At 32.7% G+C, this 24,627-nt stretch overlaps 1 protein-coding gene across 3 annotated transcripts in view; it reads right to left on the bottom strand.

The window, feature by feature from the left end:
• PRKN (parkin RBR E3 ubiquitin protein ligase) overlaps positions 1 to 24,627 on the bottom strand; it is a 1,838,204-nt gene that overhangs the window by 1,475,387 nt on the left and 338,190 nt on the right. For 2 of the 3 annotated variants that reach the window (XM_031968387.1, XM_031968390.1), the window contains exon 2: positions 2,549 to 2,712. In XM_031968387.1, coding sequence (XP_031824247.1) covers positions 2,549 to 2,712 — 164 coding nt within the window. Of the gene's footprint in view, positions 1 to 2,548; positions 2,713 to 24,627 lie in introns of those variants that run through there. The other variant, XM_031968388.1, reaches the window with a different exon arrangement.

Here is a 24,627-nt window from a genome sequence, read left to right as displayed (position 1 = left end):
AGAAGAGGTCTAGGACCAAATAAAGTAACCAGCAAGCATTTATTTAAATCTATTATGTGCCAGCAACTAAATGTCTCATAAAGAGTACTTGACCTTTTTTTATATCATGGATCCCTTTTGCAATCTGGTCCAGCCTACAGACTTCTTGTTAGAATGAAGTCTTTAAATGCATAAAATAAAATACATAGAGTTGTAAGGAATACCAAATATATTGAAATTTTAAAAACTATAAATTCCTCCTTTTTAAAAATCACTGCTTTTTAGTTAAGTTTTCTTCCATGAAAAAAGTCCTTACAAAAAACAAATAAGAAGTAGATTGAATAGGAATTAAAAAGGCTTTTCATCATGCACTTATATTTTTTTCTGGTCCTCCATCTTCAAGAACTATATCTCATTTCAGAGTATGCCCTAATATAATTGTAAAACAGAATAGGCATGTGTATATGTATATGTAAGAGGAGGGTGAGTGGGAGAAATATACTATTTTCAATGAAAAAAGACAGAATATAGAAAAGAAAATAATAGTAAGGGAGAAAAATTCAGGCAGCAATTGCCACTCAGTATTATCTGGAATATACTATTGATTCAAGTATCTTGTTTTTCCCTAAAATCTCTTTTTCTGAAACTATTCTGATTTCTCAAATTTTATGTTTTATGTTTCTTCAAAGCTGTCTCAATCTTTTTCATTTAATATTACCAAGACAGTCATAATGTTGTATATTAATAGCCTGGATTATTTTAACCTTTTCACCTCAAAGAAGTTCCTTTACAATGTCACCTTCAGAGTATGTTTGTATTCTGACCCAACTTTCTAGAAATTTTTTTAGGGAATAAAATAGTCTGTGTTTTAGTGGGAAAAAGATTTCTAAATTATCATTATATGATTGCAAATTCCAAATCACATTACCAGAATCTATACAGAGTCAAGTATGTTAAGATAAAACTAGCTGATGGCTATTTTACATCATTGCTCCAAAGAGGGTTTTATGTTCATCCTGCAACAGGTTGACAATTGCTAACACTTGAAAAATCTGGCTACAGAAAACGCTTGGCTTTAGGCAGTTGTTTTATGATCCACTAGTTGGAAAGGAAAGGTACTTATATTTAAGTCCTTGGCAGGTATAGCAAAAAGCTTTTTTAGTCAGCTGAGTAAAAAAAAAAAAACCCAAAAAATGCAATACCTTTTCTTTTCTTTTCTTCCTTCCTTCCTTCCTTCCTTCCTTCCTTCCTTCCTTCCTTCCTTCCTTCCTTCCTTCCTTCCTTCCTTCCTTCCTTCCTTTCTTTCTTTTAGCACATGCACTTTCCCAGATAAAAACAAATTGCTTAAAAGCTAAGCACAGCAGTTTGTGCACAATGAATATGTACATCAACAGTAGCAGCAGGAGAGGCACCAGAGAATGACAAGAATGATTTGCATTTCTGTGGTTTCTTTTGTGTACCCTAACTCCCTAAAGCATCTTACAAAGCAATAAATATCATAAGTGAGAAGAGGCAGTGATAGGATATCAATACAAGGAGTGACTGTGCAGCCAGACACAGCAGCCCTTCTGTGCTCAGCAGTATCCTTCTCCTCATCACCCCCCAACAGCTGTAAACATGAGTGTCAATTAATCTGTGCTATTTAAGAAAGAAAAAGAAAAAAAAAGGAGGAGGGGGGATTTCAACCACCTACAGAATGCATTTAGACTGAAGCTTTTTACACCATCAACTATTTATCAGTCTCTACACCTCCCTCATAATGATCTCTGTGGTTCAGGTAACCAACTCTTCCTATGACCCGAGCCTCAGAATTAGTAAGACAATCTTTGGAATGAACTACAAAGGCAATAAAGAAAAGAGTTTTTTTTTTTTTTTTTTTTTTTTTTAATGCTATGGATAGAAGTTGGGTATCACATTGATGAAGTCCTAGCTTTTTTTCTTTTCATGGTTTCTGTAACCAATTCATAGAAATAATGGAATTTATAGAAGTAAAATTCACACACACACATACACCTGGCTGTGTCCAAATCTCTCCCATCCTCTCTGAATTCAGACTACAAGTGTGAGGATCCCAAATCTCATTGGCTGTGGAGAATAAGCCCCTCAACAAATCCTTTACTCACAAAACAGGCAGGAGCCTGTCACTATCCTCCAGGGGTCACAATTGGGTTATAAATTCCATGCAATGGTGACTGCGCAGACTGATTTGGAACAATTTATTCACATCCTTCTTCATTAAGATTCAAATGGAATAAGTAAGGTAGAAATTGAACAGACACAGAAATTGTGCATAGCTTGCTCCTGTAGTCAGTAAACATTTATTCACTAAGCACAGCTCATGTATTCTCTTTCTCACTCATATTCGTTCTTCCTATCCTTCCTGCTTGTGGTTTTAATGCATAATTAAGAAGGTCAGAATTAATGAAGCAGTGTGGAGTAAAGTTCAAGGAATCCCCAGGCACTATTTATTCTATTAGATCTCAGGCATGAATGTCAGATTGGCAGCATGAGAGGCAGGAGCAGTGGGGCTGGCAGCATCCCAGCAATGAATCCACTAGGGGAGACTTACCTGCAGTGTCAAGTCATTCCTAAGCTCCTTCCCTGCAAAAATCACATGCAACTGGTCAGCTGGAACCCCTTGTCGCTTAGCAACCACCTCCTTGAGCTGGAAGATGCTGGTGTCTGAATCGACCTCCACTGGGAAACCATGGCTGGAGTTGAACCTAACAAACACTGGCCAAGAAATTGGAAGGGGAAAAAAGTGAACATTTTTCCCAAAAGAGTTTTTAAGTAAGAATCATTTCTAAAATTTTGATCCCCAACCCAATGGTATGTATTATGTGTCTTTCACTTTCAAATTGAATTATAATGACCCAGTGAATATATTCATACATACAAAGGAATATCAAGATGAGATTTCTCCTTGTTATTATTAACCAGTGACCTTAGAATCAAATTGGATGATCCTATTTTTATATTCAATATACAAAATGACTAGGAAATCAAAACACTTGCGATGAATTTTAAGATCATCACTAGGCCATTAAATGGATCTTGAACTTGACACAGATATACAAACTCATATTGATATGGCAGAGAAGCAGAACTAAAGACAGTTGTGTCTTAAACATCACAATTCTCATAGTTTATGTGAATTCCTATAATTCATGTATGGAGAATAATGAAATAATAAACAATAATAAAACCATAATTAAATTATTAATAAATATCATGATAAATATAAGATTATAATCACAAAAAATGCAGTCCCTCATGGAGTCTTTATTAGATTAATATTGAATGAAATAAATACATGAGTCCTATACTTTTACTGAAGAAGATAGGACATTCAGGAAGGTAGCTGGAGCTCTACAAACTCCTTTTCTTTTCTCCAAATCAAACCAAATCAAAACAATGACAAGAAAAAACTTCTTTGATTCCATCAAAATTTACCTTTCTAGGCTTATCTCCCACAAATTTTTCATTTTCTTTACTGTCCAATTCAATTATCACTATGTTTTAAGCAAAAATCATATTTTCCTGCTGTCATGTATCTCCTCTCCATTAAAAGGAACAGATTTTTGGCTTGACCTTAATAATCTGTCTTGATTACAGTTACACTCATGCAAGATTAGTGAAAAATTGGGGTAGCATTCTTTTAGAAAATACTCTTCTTGGTGCAGTGGATAGAGCACGAGCCCTGAAGTCAGGAGGACCTGAATTCAAATCTGGTCTCAGACACTTAACACTTCCTAGGTGTATGACCATGGGCAAATCATTTAACCCCAGGGGAGAGAGAGAGAGAGAGAGAGAGAGAGAGAGAGAGAGAGAGAGAGAGAGAGAGAGAGAGAGAGAGAATGATATTCCTTTCCAAGCAGCTTTAATATGAAGCCTTAAATTGAATTCTGAATGGTAAAGCCAACGAAATCAGGATGGGCATACAATTTAGGAGGTTGAAAAAGGGAGATTTGTGACACTGGGATCACAGGTGGACCTAGAACCCACATGAATAAAACACCAGTGGTGGGACTAGATGGTGATGACAGAAGGAGAAGCAGCTTCAGAAGCTCTCGACCTAGGATCTGGGACCTTGTCAGAAAGAGAATATAGGAGACCTCTGTTCTTGCATTATTTAGCAGACATTATTTAGCAAATCCATGATCTATACCCACTTCTGGGTCACAGTTAAGGTAGGGAGGAGAACTTTCAGTGAAGAGGGAACAGAAGATAAGATATGTAACTTATGAGAACTTTATCACCATTCAGGCAGTTTGAAAAATGCTAAACAGAAGGATGTTATAGGAGTAGATTGATTATGTTGAGATCATATTAAAAAAGGTGAGAAGGGGAAATGGAAAGAAGAAAGAGTAAGGGAAATTGTCTCATTTAAAAGAGACACACAAGGAAAAGTTTTTACAATGCAAGAGAAAATGGTAGGGAAAGTAATACTTGAATCTCACTCATTGTAATTGGTTCAAAAGGGAGAAATAAATACAGATCCAGACTCGAGTGGGATTAGAAATCTATTCAACAGAGAAATAGGAGGAAGAACAGAGAAGTAGAAAAGGAAAGAGAGGGCAGATTTTAAAAGGCAGTGGTCAGGGCATAGACTTTAGAGGAAAGAAAGGATAAAAAGAGAAAGAAAGAAAAACAGAAGAAAGTAAGATAGAGGGAAATGTACAGTTAGTCATCATAACTGTGAATGTGATTGGAATAAATTTATCCATAAAACAGAAGTGGATAGAAAAATGGATTAGAAATAAAAATCTAGCAAAATGTTGTTTACAAAAAATACAATTGAAAAAGAGAGACAAAGAGTTAAACTAAAGGGTTGGAGCAGAATCTATTATTATTGTTATTATTATTTTGCAACATAGGTAATATTGAAATACATGTTGTATGATTTCACACATAGAATTCATATAAAATTGCTTGTCTTTTCAATGTATGGGGGAGAGAATGGGAATTCAACATTTTAAAAAAGGAATGTTAAAATATATATTTATATATACAATGTATATATGTATACACACAGAAATATTTACATATATATGCATATATATTTTCCCCTGGGCCTTTCCTTGCAAGCTTTTTCTTTTTTATATTTAAAAGAAAAAGTTGTTATCTTCCCTCATATGAGATGATTTCTCAAAATTAGGCTTTTTCAAGTTACCCTTTCCACTGGGTATCTTTTGAAATTGTTTGTCCTTCAAGACCTAGTTCAAATATCTCTTCTTCCTTTCTCATCTCAAATAAAAGTGATGCTTCTTTCTCTGAATTCCTATAGCACTGTTTTTCATCTTTACTTTTGAAAAAAAATCACATTCTTCTATTTGGTATTAAAGCTATCTACATATATTTCTTTTCTTCTTTACTAGACTAGAAACTCTATGAGGGCAATAACTGAATCTTAATTATATTTGTATTCTTTATAATACCTAGATTAGTGCCTTGCACAAGTTGCTATTTAAAGATATTAGCCATTCCATTTACTTTTATTAATATAATTTCAGTACATTAAAAACCTTATAAGTTACTGGGAACTCCTGTTCTTATTACAAGTCTCCAGGTACTATCCCTATCTCCTAACAAAAACTCACAGAGCATCAAGAATCTTTACAAGTCAATAGCTACATAAATCAAGGAATCCCATTCTCAAGGGTAAATCATTTCCCTTTTTCCTCTTTTCTCTGTCAGACAGACAATAGATCTCCAGACATAGGAACCAAATTGGTAGATGGGACTCTCAGTCCCATATTGGTGAATTTTAACAATTCCAAGGAAAAGATTAAGTTGAGATGATTCATTTCTCTGTAATTTATGTGAGACATAATATGGCATAGAAAGAAGTCTCAAATCCAGGAAGACCCATGTTCAAAAGCTGCTTCTATATATACTGGCTGTGTGAACCCAGGCACTCTCAACAATGTAAGCTTCTTGTTAGAATTTTAGCTGTCCCAATGACACATGATATTCTTCAATTGGAGTTCCATATACAATTGAAATCACAGATCTACTACCCATCCCTTTGGCAGCCTGTGTAAAAACAAAAGATTTAAATAAGAGAAGCCACATAACAGAAAGGATCTCAGGGGAATCATATTTTCCAGCTTTGACAAAAAAATGGAAGAGGCCTGGATACTCAGCCTGGATCAGCTACAAAAGAATCAAAATACTAAATTGTAGAAGGTATCATCCCACCCTGCTTTAATGTAAAGCAGACATATACTTGAAGAAGAGACAAAATATAGCTGAAACCCAGGATAAATTATAAAACACTGACACTAAAGGAGTTGAGAGAAGAAAGAAATTCAGGGAAGTGGCAGTGGTCATAGTGGTAGGAAAATGGATTGATCATCTCCCTCTTTTTTATAATTGAGTCATCAAGCATGACTAAGCAGAGAACAGTACAAAAATATTAGTAAGAGGGGTTTGAAAGACAGTCATTCAATAAATATTAGATGAATGCATGATGAAGAAGAAAAGTTCTGATGCTCATGTCAGCTAAAAAAATTCATCGTTAAATTTCCACCATGACAAAACCTTCTCTCCTTGAATGCATATCCTCCTTGTGAAACTGCATATATTCCCATTATTTCAAATTATTTTCGCCCAGAATCACAGGTTCTCAGATTCTCTCCTAATCCAACTCAAATCTAAAGAAGGATCTCCAATATTCCTACAATGGTTATACAAATGTTGGTAGAGGAAAATTCAGCCAGGTGACCCAGTGGATAGAAAGCTGGACCTGGAATCAGAAATATCTTAGTTCAAAGCTAGTTTCAATCATTTATTAACTGTTTATTTCTGGGCAAGTCACTTAAACAGTACCTGACTCAGTTTCCTCCTCTGTAAAATAGGGATCATGAATCATCCTAGGTTGTTATAAGGATAAAATGAGATAATATTAATGAAATTTTTTTCAAGCTTAAAGCCCTATGTATTACCTATCTTCATCAATATCATTATCATCATCTCGATACATCATGAGGTAGTCCATTCCACTTGTGAACAACAATTGTTAAAAAAGTTTTTCCTTTCACTGAATCTAAATATGACTTTCTTTATCCCCTGTTCCCTACTTATGGTCTCTGTGATCAAGACAAACAAAAAATATTCTTCATCCCTTTAATAAACATTGGAATACCTGAAGACAGCATTCATATCTTTTTTAAGTCTCTTCCTCAGTTCTTATAACCAGTCATTGTATTTCCTGGTTTTTAGTCCTACTCACTATTCAAGGTGATTTTCATGCTCGTTTTCTTTTCAAAATATGATATCTAAAAAGAAGCCAGATGTTCCTGATATAGTTTAGCTATTGCTAGATACAGTAGGAACAACCTACCTTGTTTTGGATACTGTCTAGATAGTGCTAACCTTGTGGATAGAGTGCTAAACTTCAAGTCAGGAAAATGTACTTTACTTAAGTGTAAATGTGGCTTCAGATACTTATTATGTTAACCCCGGGCAAGTCATTGGATCCTCTATCAGCATGGATTTCCTCATCTGTAGATGTAGATATTGATAGTACCTAAGTTATAGGGTAAATATGAAGATTAAATGAGATAATCTACGTAAAGCACTTTGCACACCTTAAATTGCAAATAAATTCTAGCTATTGTTAGACAACTATAAATATAGCTGGAGATCCTGTAAACTTTTGTAAATTTTGTAATTTTTGTAAATTTTGCCTATCATCTTCCTTTATGAACCTACAAGGAATTTAAAGTCTCTCAGATCTTTTGGAAGTGCTTCTCTCTGAAACCCTGTATTCCTTCCTTTGCACATTTATGGCCCTCTATCTTCAGACAAATGGAAAAACACTCTAGCATAAGTGCTTGGCATAGTGATTGGTGCAAAGTAGACACTGAATGACTAATCCCCACAAATTGAACTTCACAAGGGAGGGCTGTTCATGTTTTTAAGTAGTGAAGTCTGAAAAATCAGATAAAATACAACAAAGTAGAAATCAACCTAGAGATCAACCTAGTAAAAAGAAGATGATAGTACTGCATAAATGTTTCACTGATGTTGTTGCCAAAGGAGTTTCTTTCCCAGATGTGTCCTCCTGACATGTTATTTTTCTGGGAATATTTATCAGAAACAATGATACTTCAGTGTGTTGAAAATCAGATCAAAAATTCAAGAGTTATTCATTCTGTTTCTGCTACTAATTTTTTTTTTTTTTTGGTAATGCTGAGTAGTATCTCTTTTCCTTTTTCTTTCTCTATAAACTAGAGATAAATGTTATAATAGAAAAATTACATTTGGAATCACAAGTCCTGAGTTAAATTCTTAACTACATAAATTCACCGGTAATATAACCAAGGACAAATTACTTAATCTTTTTTCCTTAATTTCTAATCTATAGAAAGAAAAAAAGACAATAGGATGGACAAAAGTTCCCCTTTCCATTCTAATAGTACATCAGATATCTGATGCTAACCTTTCTGTTGGGAATAAGTATTTTTTTAAAAACCTCATGCTCAATCTGGGAAGAAAATCTTAAAAATTGTGAAAATTAAATTTGAGGAGAAAAATTCTAATTATGAAAGTACTGTTAAGTAAATACCCTTCCTTGATAGGCTCCCTAAAAAGGGGGTATGTTGGCAAGGAGAGGGAGGGCAGAAAATTATTTAGAGGTGTACCAGGTAAGACTGAGCTCTAACATTGGATACTAAAGTATAACATCAGGTTGGAAATGCTAGTGAGAAAGAATCCTTACTATAATGGCTTAACATAATTAGTAAATAAGCACTCTTCATGCTAATGATACAAATAAATTTCTGAAAAACTCATGTAGAGCATCTTGCTATGTCATTATATTTACCCCATCAAAACATTCTATAGCCTCTTCAGTTGGAGAATTTCTTCTAGTACATTTGTTCTAGTACATAAAACAAAGATGAAAAAAAACACTTAAGCTCATGAAGCTACATCTGGATAGACTGATCATTCTTATCTAGTGTTTAGTCTGGAAGTAGCTGGTATATATTCTTGGTAGAAAATTTCACTGTCCTTTATGTTTTGATAAACAAAGTATTTATCAAATAAATGCGCACTTTCTACCATAATTAGAACACTCCCTGCTAAGAAACAGCAGGAAATAAAATGACAAAACCAACAACTAATAAACCATCAATTGGGTGCTGAAGAAGAGAACAATGAGAAATGGCAATAAGGCAGAGAGAAGGAGAGGAAGAAAATGCTACCAAAATGAGAACCATGCATACTCAGAACAGATGGCACAGATGGCATAACAACAGCAAGACCCAGAAACTTGACATATTTTACCAACATGGAAGCAATTTGGATACAGGGAAGAACTAATGTCAGGGACAAATGTATCTCAATAGTGAAAATCATTACAAAATACCAATTACTGATTAAAATGGTGTAATATACATTGATGCTATGATCCATTCAAAAGAAGAAGATGAAAAATGTGTCAACTAACTTTAGAGTGTGAATTTAACCAAAGACTACATAAGGTAATTATGTCAAATAAGAAACTGTGAGTTAAAACGTCAAAAAAAAAAAAAAAAGATTATTTCTAAATCACCCTTAAAAAAAATAGAAAACAGCAACTGGAAAGAAGTCAGGTACTCTGCATTAATTTTAATAAAGATATGAGAAAAAATCACTTAGGTTTTAAGTTAATTAATTTTCTCTAGAGATTCAAGTTACAGGAAATTCTCTGGAAGGACAAGAATTCTAATATTAGTGAAAGTTGTATGCCTTCAGAATATACTAGATGAATAATTTTCTTTTCAAAAATGATTAACACTCATTTAAAAAAAATTGGTCTCAACATTTTCTCCCTCTCTTTCCTCCCCCCACCTTGAGAAGGCAAGCAATTCCATATGGATTATACATGCACAATCATACAAAACATTTCCATATTAATGATATTAAACAGACAAGAAGAATAAAGAAAATAAAAAAGATATACTTCAGTTTGCATTCTGGCTACAGTTCTTTCTCTGAGGTGAATAGAATTTTTGTTATAAGTTCTTCAGAATTGTCTTGGATCACTCTATAACTGATAATAGCTAAGCCATTCACAGTTGATCACCATACAATATTATTGCTACTGTATACAATATTCTCTTGGTTCTACTCATTTCATTTTGTTTCAGTTCATGAAAGTCTTTGCAGGTATTCCCTAAAGAATCCTATTCATCATTTCTCATAGAACAATTGTATTATATCCCAAACATATATACTACAACTTGTTTAGCCATTTCCCCAATTGATAAGCATCGCTTCAATTTCCAATTGCCACCACAGAAAGAGTTGCTGTAAATATTTTAATATATATAGGTCTTTTCCCTTTTTTTCTGTTCTCTTTGATTTTCTGACCTAGTAATAGTATTGTTGGGTCAAAGGGTAAACACAGTCTGTAGGCCTTTGGATATAATTCCAAAATGATTTCAGAATTTGGATCAGTTCACAACTCCACCACTACTAGAATTACTGTACTGATTTTCTCTCCTCCAACATTTATTTTTCTTTTCTCTCATGCTAGTGAATTTGATAGGTGTGAGGTAGTATCTCAGAGTTGTTTTAATTTACAATTCTCTAATCAATCAATACTTAGAACATTTCATATGACCATAGATAGCTTTGATTTCTTTATCTGAAAACTGCATGTTCACATCATCTAACTATTTCTCAACTGGATAATGCTAGTAAAAAGTAAACCAAATCTATCTTTAACTGATATGCAACAATCTAGGGAGGAATCAGAATAAATATTTCTTCCTGGAAGAAGAGAGACAGAATCTTTATTTAAAATAACTATAGAATGTATAAATTGTGAGTCTATGTACCAATATGCACAAACAAATTTTTTTTAAAATTACAACTGCAAATCATTATTTTCAAAATGGGACCTAAATAATTGCTTAAATATTAATTGTTCCTGGGTAGGACTAATTATTATAACAAAATGACAATATTACCTAAATTAATTTACTTGTTCAATGGCATACCAATCAAGCTGTCAAATAATTACTTTAAAGAACTAGGAAAACTAATAACCATTAATATGGGGGCCAAAAAAGCCAAGAAACTCAAGAGAAATAATAAAAAACAAGTGGGAAAAGGCCTAGCAGCACCCAATCTTAAACGATACCGAAAGAAGTAATTTTCAAAACAATTTGGTACAAGTTACAAAAGAGTTCAATCTTGTGAAAAAGAGAGCTGCCTTTATTTGCAAAAAATGTTTATAGCAATTCTTTTATTCAATAGCAAAAAAAAAAAATACTGCAAATGAAGAGAATGTCCATCATTTGGGGAATGACAGAGCAAATTGTGGGGAAAGGATATGGTATAATATTATTATGCTATGAAAAATGGAGAAATAGCTAACTTCAAAGAAAACTGAAAGATTTGTATGAATTGATGCAGAATGAAGTCCGCATCAACCAAAAAAATTATATTGTAATCCCAATATTATAAAAATGAACAATTCTAAAAACTTGTAAAACTGATGGAGAATGAAATGAGCAGAACCAGGAGATCATTATACACTTCAACAACAATATTATATGATGATCAGTTCTGATGGACGTGGCTCTCTTCAACTATGAGAGGATTCAAATCAGTTCCAATTGATCTGTAATGGACAGAACCAGCTATACCTAGAGAAAGAACACTGGGAAATGAGTATGGACCACAATATAGCATTTCCACTCTTTTTGTTATTGTTTGCTTGCATTTTTGTTTTTACTTCTCAGGTTATTTTTATCTTCTTTCTAAATCCGATCTTTCTTGTGCAGCAAGAGAGCTGTATAAATATGTATACAAATATTGTACTTAATATACACTTTAACATATTTAACATATATGGGACTACCTGCCATCTAGGGGTGGAGAGAAGGAGGGGAAAAGTTGAAACAGAAGTTTTTGTAAGGGGCAATGTTGAAAAATTACCCATGCATATGTTTTGCATATAAAAAGCTATAATAAAAATATTTACCTTTAAAAAAAGTATGCTTTAATATTCATTCAGATGTAAATCTTTCTCTGAAGATGGATGATATTCTTCATCACATGACCTTCAGAATTCTCTTGGATCATTGTATTGATGAGAATAGTAAAGTTATACACTATTGATTCCATTGTGTACAATGTTCTCCTGGTTCTACTCATTTCACTTTGCAGCAATTCATGTAAGGTTTCCTAGGTTTTTCTGAAAGCATCCAGCTCATCATTTCTCATAGCACAATGATATTCTATCATAATCAAACACCACAACTTGTTCAACTATTCCCAAACTGATGGACAACTCCTCAATTTTCTAATTCGTTGCATTCATATAAGGAGCTGCCATTTATGTATGTATAGGCCCTTTTCCTTTTTTAAAAAAAATCTCTTTGGGGCACAGATCTAGTAGTGATATTGCTGGGTAAAAGGAAACACTATAGTTTTTGGTGGTCATATATAGAAATATTCTCTAATTTTTTTTCATGTTTAATTATAAATCTACCTGCACTCTGTGCTTTTAAGTATTATAGAAATCTAAGATATCATTATTATTAATGTGAAAATAACAATAATAATTATTATGATTTAGGTAGGTATTAGATGAAATCTTTGAAGTAAGAAATTTAAAGCAGTAAGGGATCTCCAAATCCATTTAGTCTAACTTCCTCTTCCTACCCTTCATTTTGTGGAGGAGGAGAATAAGGAATCAAATGACTTGTCTAAATTCATATAGGTAGTCAGCAATAAAGGTAGGATGTGATATCCAGATCCCCTGACTTCAGATGACTCAAAACCAAATCATTTCTGACTCCAAGTCTACTGATCTCAGTACCTAACCACTGAATCATTCCATTCAGTTGCAAGAAAAACATTTTATGAATATTAAAGTGCAGTAAGAAGGAAAATTAATCTATGTGTTACATTATAGAAACTCATTTACAAGATATTCCATGCTTTAAACTTGAAAATTATATTAAAGAATAGTCATTTTAAAATTCAAATATAACTAGGTAACCAATAGAATGAGATTACAAAAAACTATATTATATTGATATTGAAGATAAAACTAATGATGTTTTTCCTAGAAGAGAAAATACTAGAGTTGGTAGTTTTACTGTTATAATTAGCTTTCTAGGACCACAATGAATAATAATGTGATAGTGGACATCTTTATGAGGACAGTTTTGAAAGCTGAACTCTTTTGAGAATTAATGAGTCCTTAGACAATATACATCTACATACACAACTTATATATATGCATATGTTAAATATATGTGCATATTATAATAAACATGCATATATTTGTACATAAAATACAGTATAAATACAATACTTATTGCATCATCCAGTATGTCACATATCTGCAGACACTATAATGATTCCACAAGAGAGAACAAGATGATGCTTGAACACCCATTCCTTCGATTAAAAGTGCTTTTCCAAACCAGGATTCAATAAATATGGAGGGAGATTAGGGAGCTAGTTCAAGTGAACAAAGGAAAATAAAAATGATTATAAAGAGATACTTCTCTCAGGCTTTTTTATTCTTCACAGTCTTGCTGTAGCAAATTTTAACTATAATGGAGTCTGTGTATCACCATCCATTATAATCTGTAGGTGATTCAGATCCTAAGGACACATAAATTCTTAAAGAGATCTCTGAAATCAAATGATGCTATTTATTTTTTTTTTCTTGGAGAGAGAGAATGAAGTGAAGTGTTTATTTCTGCTGAAAGGAACTAAGGAAGAAACATACAATGACAGTTTGGAATGTACATAGTTCATTTTTAAAAATAGACAGCACTAAGAAACTTTGAATAACCATGGGGGATTTTAAAATACATTTTACATTTCATTTGAAAGATGTAAGCAAGGTGACATCAATGCCACCCTTGGGTATGATTCAGCCATGACTCAGAGAACAACATGTCACCTACAGTTAAGCCAAAATCATTTACTGAAGCAGCAACAGGAACTCTTCCTTAAAATTCCACATTAAACATATTTTCAATCTTGCTCAATGACTTAATAAAGTGTATGAATGAATAAAGGGCAGAGAAACCAGGTTCATGCAAAAAAAAGCAAAACAGAGATTTCAGAGTTGGTAGCTGTGCAGTTAATTTGATCATCATAAAAAGCTAAAGAGGACAATTCACTGAATTTTGGCATCTGAATTATCTGGGCTGGCTGTCTCCATTGATCATATTAACTCAGTAAGTGTCCAATCACAGCTTCACTTCATGATTTTTAGACACAACTTCAGCATGAATAAGTTGCTTGTAAATATGCAAATATCAGAACCTTTAGCCTTGACCTTAAGACACATACACATTTACTAGAACTCTAATGCACATAATATTCTTGCTTATCTCCTGGTAATATAGGAAGCCCTAATTTTCCTGGCTGTTAAAAAGAGGTCAGAGAAAAAGACTGCAACAAGGAAATATTAAAAAATAAATAATCCCCAAATTTCTCTTAGCCTATGATTGAACTTTTTTTTCCTGTTTTCTAAATGGTTTAACTTTTGTTTTCCATAAAGTATTAAATAATCGGTTAAGCAAGTGAAAAACAATAAACAGCCCTTAATTCATTGTTATTTATCAGAAAAGAATCATAAAAGAGTGTCTTTGTTTAAAGAAAAGACAACCTTTTCTCTCTGATCATTTGTTGAAGGAAATAACTGGATGGCAGCAATGCAACTTTCTTTTTATAGTCAATAATAATTTAAAAAAATACATTTTTGAGTATAGTTGACAGGCCCTGGTGAATTACAGCAATCCAAGGGTTCAGATGAGAAATAGGAAAAAATTAAATGGTAAAAATGAAAATATTATCTCTTGTAAAGTCATGTCCACTTCTTTGTGACTTCATTGGAAGTTTTCCGGGCAAAGAAACTGGGGTGGTTTGCCATTTTCATTTCTAGTCCATTTTATAGATGAGAAAACTGATAGGGCTAAGTGATTTATTCAGTGTCTCACAGTTAGTGCCTGAGGTGGGATTTGAACTCATGTCTTCATGACTCCAAGCCTGGCACTCTTTCCATTGCACCACCTAGCTGCCCAATATTATTAGATATTTCAGAAATATAACAATGTAATCATAGAAACAGCAACTATAATGAACAAACAAGATGTTCATAATTTAAAAAAATCTTGAATTTTTATTTTTAATTGTTATTTTATTGTGAGATACCATGGTCCAGGGCAGCTAGGTGGTCTAATGGATAGAGTGTTAGGCCTGGAGGCAAAAAGACCCATCCTTCTAAGTTCAAATCTGGCCTCAGACATTAGCTGGGTGACCTTGGGCAAGTCACTTTGTCCTGTTTGCCTCAGTTTCCTTATCTGTGGGAAGAGCTGGAGAAAAAAATGGAAAACCACTTCAGAATTTGTGCCAAGAAAACTGCAAATGGGGTCATGAAGAAAGGGACACAAATGAAAGCAACTGAATAATAACAACAACTTTCCAAGGTGAGAATTCTGGAGCTGAAGTCATGAAGACTTATGATTTGACATTTATTAGCTGTATGACAAAGGCAAGTCAATATTTCTTCTAAGCCTGTTTCCTCACCTGCAAGGGGTCCAGTCATACCTTCCCCTCAAAGCTGTGAGGTTCATATGGATTAATGCATATAAAGTATTTTGCAAACCCTAAAGTAAAACACAAATATCAAATATTAGAATTTTAAAGTGAAGACTAGAATGTGAACCCCCCAAAATAATGACTATGGCATACTTTTTTCATTTCCTTAGTGCTTAGTACAATATTCTACAAACAATTGAAACACTTGAAAATGGTCTTTGAAGGTGAAGAACTGAAAAAACCAAATTCTACATCTGCACAGTTTTCTCTCTTTTCCTCTTAGAAGACCTTCTAATTGTATGAAACAGTATAAAACCCAAACATATTTTCTGTTTAGGGTTTGTCTGTCGTCTCTAACTGGGGAAGGGGCCAGTGCTGTGCTAGGATTGCTATAATAATAAACATAAACATATATAGATGCATATAAATAAATATTGGTCATTTCTAATTTTCATGAAGCCTAATTTGAACTGGACAGATGTTAGCACCAAGTCAGTCTAATTAAATGTATATGTATAGAGGGGTAGGCTGAACCTCTACCTCTACTACCTCTACTGTTGTTCAGTGAAAGAAGACAGAACAAGATATAAGCTGAAGAGCATGTGATAGTGCCATGTAGTGGCAACAACTTCTATCATTTCTGATATTCTTTTCAGATATTTGAGTTTCTGATAGCATCAGAAACAGCTCTTCATTTGGTCGAATTCCTAACAAGATTCAAGGATTATATATTAATTTCTGAGAAATAGTGCGACAAAATATAGTTGTTTATTCACTCATCATATCCTCATAGGGAAGGAATTATCCTTAAACAAAAGAGGGTATTTAAAAGGGTACTAGGAAGCAAAGATTAGAAGTTTGTGGTTATTCAATGTGCAATGAAAACAAATGAATCTTTTCAATTTTGTACAAATGAAGATCTTCACATATGGTCAACAAAAGCAATTGCATGGAGTAAGATCACTATAGGAAGAAATACTGGATGGGTTATGTGGTAAAAATAACAAGAAAGAGATGGACCACCTATGTTAGAGATTTTATGCGATGGAAACATAAATGCCTGACAAGAATTAAAAGCTTGTCAGAATCGGTCAATGGCCTGCTTGTTCAGACAGAAATGGGAACAGTAGATAGAAGTTCATCAATTCATTTATTGATAGTTGCTTCCAATAGGTCAAGCAAGGGCAGTTCTAAAGAAAAATTAAATGGAAGATGAATTAAAAACAACATATTTCCATTCTAGAAATTAAAAAAAGGCATTTCATGGATAACTGTCAGCTGTTTATAGAAAAAAAAAAAAGGATGGACACAAGGAGAGACCTATTTGATAGCAAACTTATTTGACTCAAGAGCCATTACTTAGTGCCTCCTACTTATAGGACACTATAAGTATGTATATATAAGAGAATTTTTAAAAATTAGCTATTGGTCATAGGCTGTTTTTAATCTTGAATTAATTCATGTGTCCTTTTCAAACATACTCCCCCATTAAGCCAAGTGTTCCAAAATGAAAAGATGTATGGTTAGCTCTGCCAAGAGGCTGATAAGCTAAGGTAATAAACTTAACAGGGATAAAGTTAATATCTAAAGTTATAGCCAGAATTAACTTAAAGGCAGACAATGGAGCACAATAAACAGTACCAGCAGAATTATGACTTGTGGCCCTCTGCCAACTTTAGGCACTAAAGAAGTTCAAATGATCTCATTCTGGAATCATGGCTTCATATAAAAATATTTATTTCTACAGCAGTACAGTTCATTTGAAAAAAAGGAAACATCACTCAGGACAAGTGGACAAAATAACATCTATTCATTTATCTATTTTTAAAAGCCCAAGAATATGTAACTGTCTATCACTTATTTTGTACCATTTAATAGTTTTTAGTGATTTTCTTCTACATATAATATAATGAACAATAGATGCCAGAAAATTTATATTTATAAATTTCAAGTTCTATCACTGAGCCACAACTCTGTTGCTAGCAGCAATCAATTTATAATTACATTATGTGCATATCTACATCTATAATAAATATTTATCTTTGCTTTTTCACTTTTATGTCAGAGATAAACAACTCCTTTCATGAAGTAATAATATTCAGCCTATCCCTCCATACACACACATTTAACTAGCTTGACTTAGTGCTAATATCTGTCCATTCCCAATTAGACTTCATGAAATTAGAAAAGGCCAACATTTATTTATATGCACCTAAATATGTGTATGCTTATTATTCCAGAAAACATAGCATACCACTTGTCCCTTCCCCAGTTAGAAACTACAGACAAACACTAAACAGAAAATATGTTTGGGTTTTCTACTGTTTCATATAGTTAGAGGGTGCGCTAAGAGAAAAAGAGGGAAAATTGTACAGAAGTAGGATCTCATTATTTCATCTCTCTATTACAGATAGAGATATACACATATGCATTATATGTGTAGAAATATAAAATATAATACATATATATGCATAAGATTTATATATGCTTAATATATAACATATATCTATAATACACTATCATATAATATATGTGTGTGTACACATATGCAAACACATGAATACATATCTCAAAAGCAAGCATTATATATATGATAATCAATATGCTAGCATAGCATCATTAAATCTTTGAAAGTCCTTTGTCTATTTGCAATTGAGAAAGGATTGGTACTGGTAGAGTTGGACAAGGTAGCTAATTCAAACTCTCATAACATTATTTAATTTTCTTATTATAATAATATAGGACACTTACATAGTAGCTATTACCTAAGACTGACATTACTTAATAAATAAAGAGCACAAATAAGTTATTTGACCAAGATCAAATACAGAGACCAATGGAGATTCAAATTCTAAAAATCTAGTTCTCATGCTTCCTGTTATAATTAGTTTGCTTCTTAGAAAATTTCAATAAAGTTCATTTTGTAACATGCCTTCATTAAATTTCCTAATAGGAAAAAATAAATTCTAATTTCCCATAATTTATGTGCTATTTCTCAGCTTCATTCTCAAAATCCAGTCCTGGCTACTCAACTTTATTTCCTACTGAACACCAATATGAACCCTTTATTTTAGTCAGACTGATCTTTTCATTGTCCTCAACTTTAATTTTACCTTTCTATCTTTGTCCATGAACTTTTCCCTACATGCAATCCTCTACTTCATTTAGCCAAACCTTATTTTTCTAAGGATGAGTTCATTCTGCCAGCCCACAAGAGTCTCGTCATTTTGAATTCCTAGATTTTTTTTCCACTCACTATAATCCTTTCTATAGCCTTTCTCATATTTTTCTTTTGTATGTGCATGCCTTGTGCTTCCAAAAATATTTTAAGCCACACGGAGAGTTCATGATATATACTTCTTGCCTGATCCTTCCACATACTTGCATATTGACTTCTGTGAACATAATAGGTTCTTGGTAAATTGAAGGAGAGCTACTGTTTGTCTTTCCTGCAAGAAGAGGACTATGATCTCAGAGAAGTGATGTCATGACATGCAGGTAAATTGGATTTAAGTTGAGGGAGGGCTGTGTAAAGTCACCAACCTCACATTTTCCTCCAGAGTCCTCTGAAACCAGTGGCCTATATAGATCAGGATGACTGAAGATGGCCCTAGATGCAGTGGGAGACTTTGATATTTTTAAGGTAAGGTCTTTAACAGATCTCTGTTTGACTTAGGTCAAAGGAGAGAAGGAGGGAGAAAAAAAAATAAGGATGAGCCTGTATTACCTAACTGGCCAGTTCCAGTTGAGCCCTGTGTGTCAACTCCTATGATTTGTTATTTGTTCTTTCTTCACGACTTCAGGGAGGTGATGCTATGATATGCAAATGAAGGGGATTTAAAGGAGGGTAGGCTGTGCAAAATCACCAGCCTCGCTTTCTCCTCCAGAGTCATCTGGGTCCGGTAGGAAAACGCTGATCTGGATAACTGGACATTGCCCTTTATGTAATGGGCATATTATCCTTGAGGATGAGTACTAATCCAGTGAAAGCCTAAATGAAAAGATGAATGACAAGATGTATAAAGAGACTAAAAAAAAAGATCATTCAATACATATTTTAAAATGTACCTTAATCTTCTATTTGCTTCTAGATCAAGGTAGAAAGCAAGGAGTGTACAAAAGAAATAGAAGATATAGCCCCAGTGTTATATTAGGATCTGCCTAGAGAGATGAGTTATACTTAAGGAATAAATATAGAAGGCAATGATATTAATAACTACTATTAATATAACACTTTAAGGTTTATAAAGTATTTTGCACATATCATCTCATTTAATTTTCACAATAAACCTGTAAAATTGGGACAATTATTTACTCAATTTTACAGCTAAGGAAATTAAAACTAAGAGATTAACTGACTTGTCCAGGATCACATGGTTAGTAAGTGATTCTTCCTAAGGGAGGATTTGAAGTGAAATCTTACTGACTCCAAGACTTACATTCTATTCATTACTCCACCCTACCTTCTCACAGTTCAACAAAATGATTAATTATGTTGATCTTAATATACTGAGAAAAAGAAATTTTATTGAAAAGCCAATACTTTGTGTGTGTGTGTGTGTGTATGTGTATGTATGTGTGTGTATAGATATAAAGTATATAGATCTCCTCCTTAATTAACCATATATCTTAAAACTGTACAATGTGCCTGCTTCAAATATTACCTTGACAAAGACTGTTTCTAGATAAACTTCTTTATATTATAACCTTTATTTTTTTTAACTAAGAGAAAGGAAGTTTCATTGCAATTTAATTACCAATTAAAAATTTAAATTCAAGTTCTAAAGTAACGCAATCCAATTTCATGTATGTATAAACACATATATTTATTTTTTGCAAAGTCATTCTGTTATTAAGCAAAGAAATCAACATTGGTGAACAAAAGGGATTTTGCATTTTGCAAAAGAAACTACTGTGCACTTGGATGAATGATTTACCGGTCTGCTTTTTTCTTTGTTCCTTTGACAACAAGATTTATGGAAGGACCTAGTCTAGCCTCCTTATTTGACAGACTAAGAAACTGAGGCCAGGGTGGAAAAATGACAAAATTACATAGGTAGTATTAAACTCCTTTCAAGCTCTTCTGAATTCAAACCCCACCTACTAGATTTTTGTAATATATCATTTTACCATGTTTACTTATATTCATTTACAAAGATTGGATAATTGGAAGGAAATGATGATGCCTATGAAGAAAAAAAAAAGCAATTATTTTCAAAGTGGCTAAGAAATGAATTAGCATCAATCTTGTTAGTGGAACATATTTTAAAAAAATACAAATCTGAATTCTCTTCAAATTAATGCTATTTTCATTCTATTACAATAATTTTGCTTTTGTTGCTGTTGCATTCTGCTACTTAAAAGATAAACAATTTCTCTCAGTTACATATAATCTTAAAATCAACAAGCCTTTTGAAAATAGAATTCTATTCTACTTGATTATACAGAGGTACCAACATTGTCATGTCTAGGGGTCAAGGTTAGAAGAAAGCCAGCTACAACATTTAATGGGGCATTTCATTGCTTTCCTAATACTCCATAATTCAACTAGAGTACCCTTAAAAAAAGTTATCAACTGTGTGCTCTCAAATTTGTACTTTCATATTTTAGTATGACACTGTGCAAATGGTCCCAGGAGCACTTCAGAAGAAATACATCTTTTATATGATATGTATCAACCATATACATACATGTATATACACACATATATGCATACACGTGTGTGTGCCAGTTTTTATGTACTTAACTATAAAAGGGCTGTGCTGTTAAAAGCAAATTGGGGATTTCAGGGGCAAAGGCAAGATGGCAAGTGGAAAAAGCACTCAACTGGGCTCTCTCAACGTTCTATTTCAAACAACTTTAAGATAATGCCTCATAATAAATTCTGAAGTAGTAGAACCAAAAAATGGTCAGCATGAGACATTCATCCAGCATAAGAAAATTTACGAAATCAGAAGGAAATCTATGACATGTGGACGGAGAATGGCCCAGAGGCCAAATCATCAATGGTGGGACTAAATGATGGTTAAAAAAGCAGCTGCTATTTTGGGAGCTCTCAAATCAGAGGTAGTAAAGAGATCTAGGAATTATGAAGAAAGAATTGACAGGATTCCCTTGTTCTAGCACTAGACACAGAGAGTTAAGTAGCAGAATTAAGTAGAAAAGTTATAGTAAAGGAAAGATATACACAAACACTACATGTAGAAGAAAACCAGATTATCAGTAGCAAAAATCAAATGGGTGAATATAGCTAGCACCAGTAAGGATGAAACCAATGCAACTTTTAGGAATTATTTTGCTCAATTATATGACAGTAAAACTAAGTTAAGTTGATTAATATTTATAAAAACATAAAATACCCAGATTACAATAAGAAGAAATAGAATACTTAAGTAACTCAGGCTTAGAAAAAGAACACAAATAAGCCATCAATAAGCTCCCTAAGAAAAGAATCCCTAGAACAGGACAGTTTCACAAGTGAATTTTAACAAACATTTAAGGAACAATTAATTCCAATACTATACAAACTAATTGAAAAAATAAAGAAGTAACCCTACCAAATTCTTTGAATGACACAAATGTGGTGCTGATAACTAAATCAGGGAGAGCAAGAAAAGAGAAGGAAAACTAAAAACTAATTTCATTATTGATGTAAAAATTTTAAATAAAACATTAGCAAGGAGATTACAGCAAAGATCATACCCTAGAAACAAGAGAAATTCATACCAGGAATGCAGGGTTATTTCAAAATTGGGAAAAGAATTAACATAACTGACCATATAAATAACTTAAACAACAAAAATCATATGATTCTCTCAATAGATGCTGAAAAAATCTTTAACAAAATGTAATACTCATTCCTATTAAAAAAACCCAAAACAATGAAAAGGCACAGGAATGAGTGAAGCCTTTCCTACATGATAAGTAGCATCTATCTAAAATCCAAATCAAATGAAACTTGTACAAGGGATAAACAAGAAACCTCAATCAGATGAGGACTGAAGCAATTATGACAAATATCTACATTATTCAATATTGTACTAGAAATGTTAGGAATTATAACAATAAGACAAAAAAATCAAAAGAACAAAAATAGGCTATGAGAAAAAAAATCACTTCCCTCCCCCCAGATAATATGATTATATACTTAGAAAACCATAGAAAATCCACTACAAACTGCCTAAAACAATTAACAGTACTAACAAAGTTTCAGGATATAAAGTGAACCCAGCAGAAAACTACAGAAAGAGAACTTTTATTGAGAATAACTACAGGCAAGATAAAATGTTTGCATGTTTATTAACCAAGACAAATGCAGGATTATACATATGAACACAATTACAAAACACTTTTCACAGAGATGAAGACATTTCTAAACAACTAGAGAAATACTAATTGCTCCTGTTTAGACCAAGCCAATATAAAACAACTTTACCTAAATTAATTTATTTACTCAATGGCCTATCAAAGTATTGAAGAATTATTTTATGGAATTAGAAAAAAATATTAATACAATTCATCTCAAAGAAGAAAGTAAAAAATACAATAATCAATGAAAAATATGTGAAGGAAGGTGGTTTAATCAGTGGAACAGATTAGGTCCACAATACACTGTAGTTAATTATTCCCCAAATCTAGAGTGTAATAAACTCAAAGTTCCATAATTTGGATTAAGAATTCACTGTTTGATAAAAATTACTAGGAAAATTGAAAGCTTGTCAGGAAGTAGGTATAGACTAGCATCTTCTCAAACACTTATCAAGATAACATGAAAATGGATAAATTATTTAAACATAAAGGGTAGTATCATAAGTAAATTGGGGAATCATGGGAAAATGTACTTATCATATCTTTGGATAAGGAAAGTGTTTATGACCAAGCAAGAGATAAAATCATGAGAAGTAAAATAAATAATTTTAATCATATGAATTTAACAAAATCATGTAGCCAAAATTAGAAGGAAACCAGAAAATTGGGAAAATATTTTACAACAATTTTTTCTGATAAAGTTCTTTCTCACATATATGTATATAGGTATGTGTATAGCATTGATTTATAAAAATCAGAGCCATTCCCCGGTTGATAAATTATCAAAGAATGTGGACACGTTTCAGAAAAGGAAATTAGTTATCAATAACCACATGAAAAATGCTCTAAATCACTATTGATTAGAGAAATTCAAAATAAAACAACCCCGAGGTATTTTTTATACCCATCTGATTTACTTGCATCTATCAGAAAAGGAAAATGATCAAAGCTAAAGGGGATGTAGGATAATTAGAACATTAATGTGCTGTTGGTAGAATTGTGAACTATTTCCAATTATTTTAGAGAGCAATTTGGAACTAGACCTAATGAGCTTTTTAATTGTGTATATTTTTTGTCCCAGCAATACCACTACTTGATTTTTATTCCAAAGGGGAAAAAAAGGAGGGGGGCTAAAAGAAGGACCTATTTACATAAAAAATATTTATACCAACTCTTTTTTGTTGTCACAAAGAACTGGAAATCAAATGAATCTCAACAACTAAGGAATGCCTAAACAAATAATTATATATGATTATGAAGAAATATATTGTGCTACAAGAAATGACCAGCAGAATGGTTTCAGAAAAACCTGTAAAGACTTGAATGTACTCATGTAAAGTCAAAATAGCAGAACCAAGAAAACACTATACACAGTAATAACAATATCATAAGGATGATCAACTGTGAAAGACTTAGCAATTCTGATCAAGATTATGATAAAAGATAATTCCTAAGAACCCATGATGAAAATGCTATCCATTTCTAGAGAAAGAATTGATAAATTCTGAATACAGACTGAAGTATGCTTTTTATTTGTCTCTATTTTTCTTTCTTTTTTTATCTGTGTTATCTTTTTCAGCATGACTAACATGAAAATGTGCTTTGCATGACATCACATTTATAATTGATAGCAAGTTGCTTGCCTTCTCAAGGTAGGGAGAAAGGAGAGAATTTGAAACTTAAATGGTTAAAAATGAGTGTTAAATTTTTATATGTAATAAGGAAATATTTAACAAAATTATTAAAGCTATAGTTTCTTAAAAGAGTAAA

This window comes from Sarcophilus harrisii, chromosome 4 (genome assembly GCF_902635505.1).
Source record: "Sarcophilus harrisii chromosome 4, mSarHar1.11, whole genome shotgun sequence".
NCBI classification, from domain to species: domain Eukaryota; kingdom Metazoa; phylum Chordata; class Mammalia; order Dasyuromorphia; family Dasyuridae; genus Sarcophilus; species Sarcophilus harrisii.
This window is presented reverse-complemented; position numbering and strand designations above follow the sequence as displayed.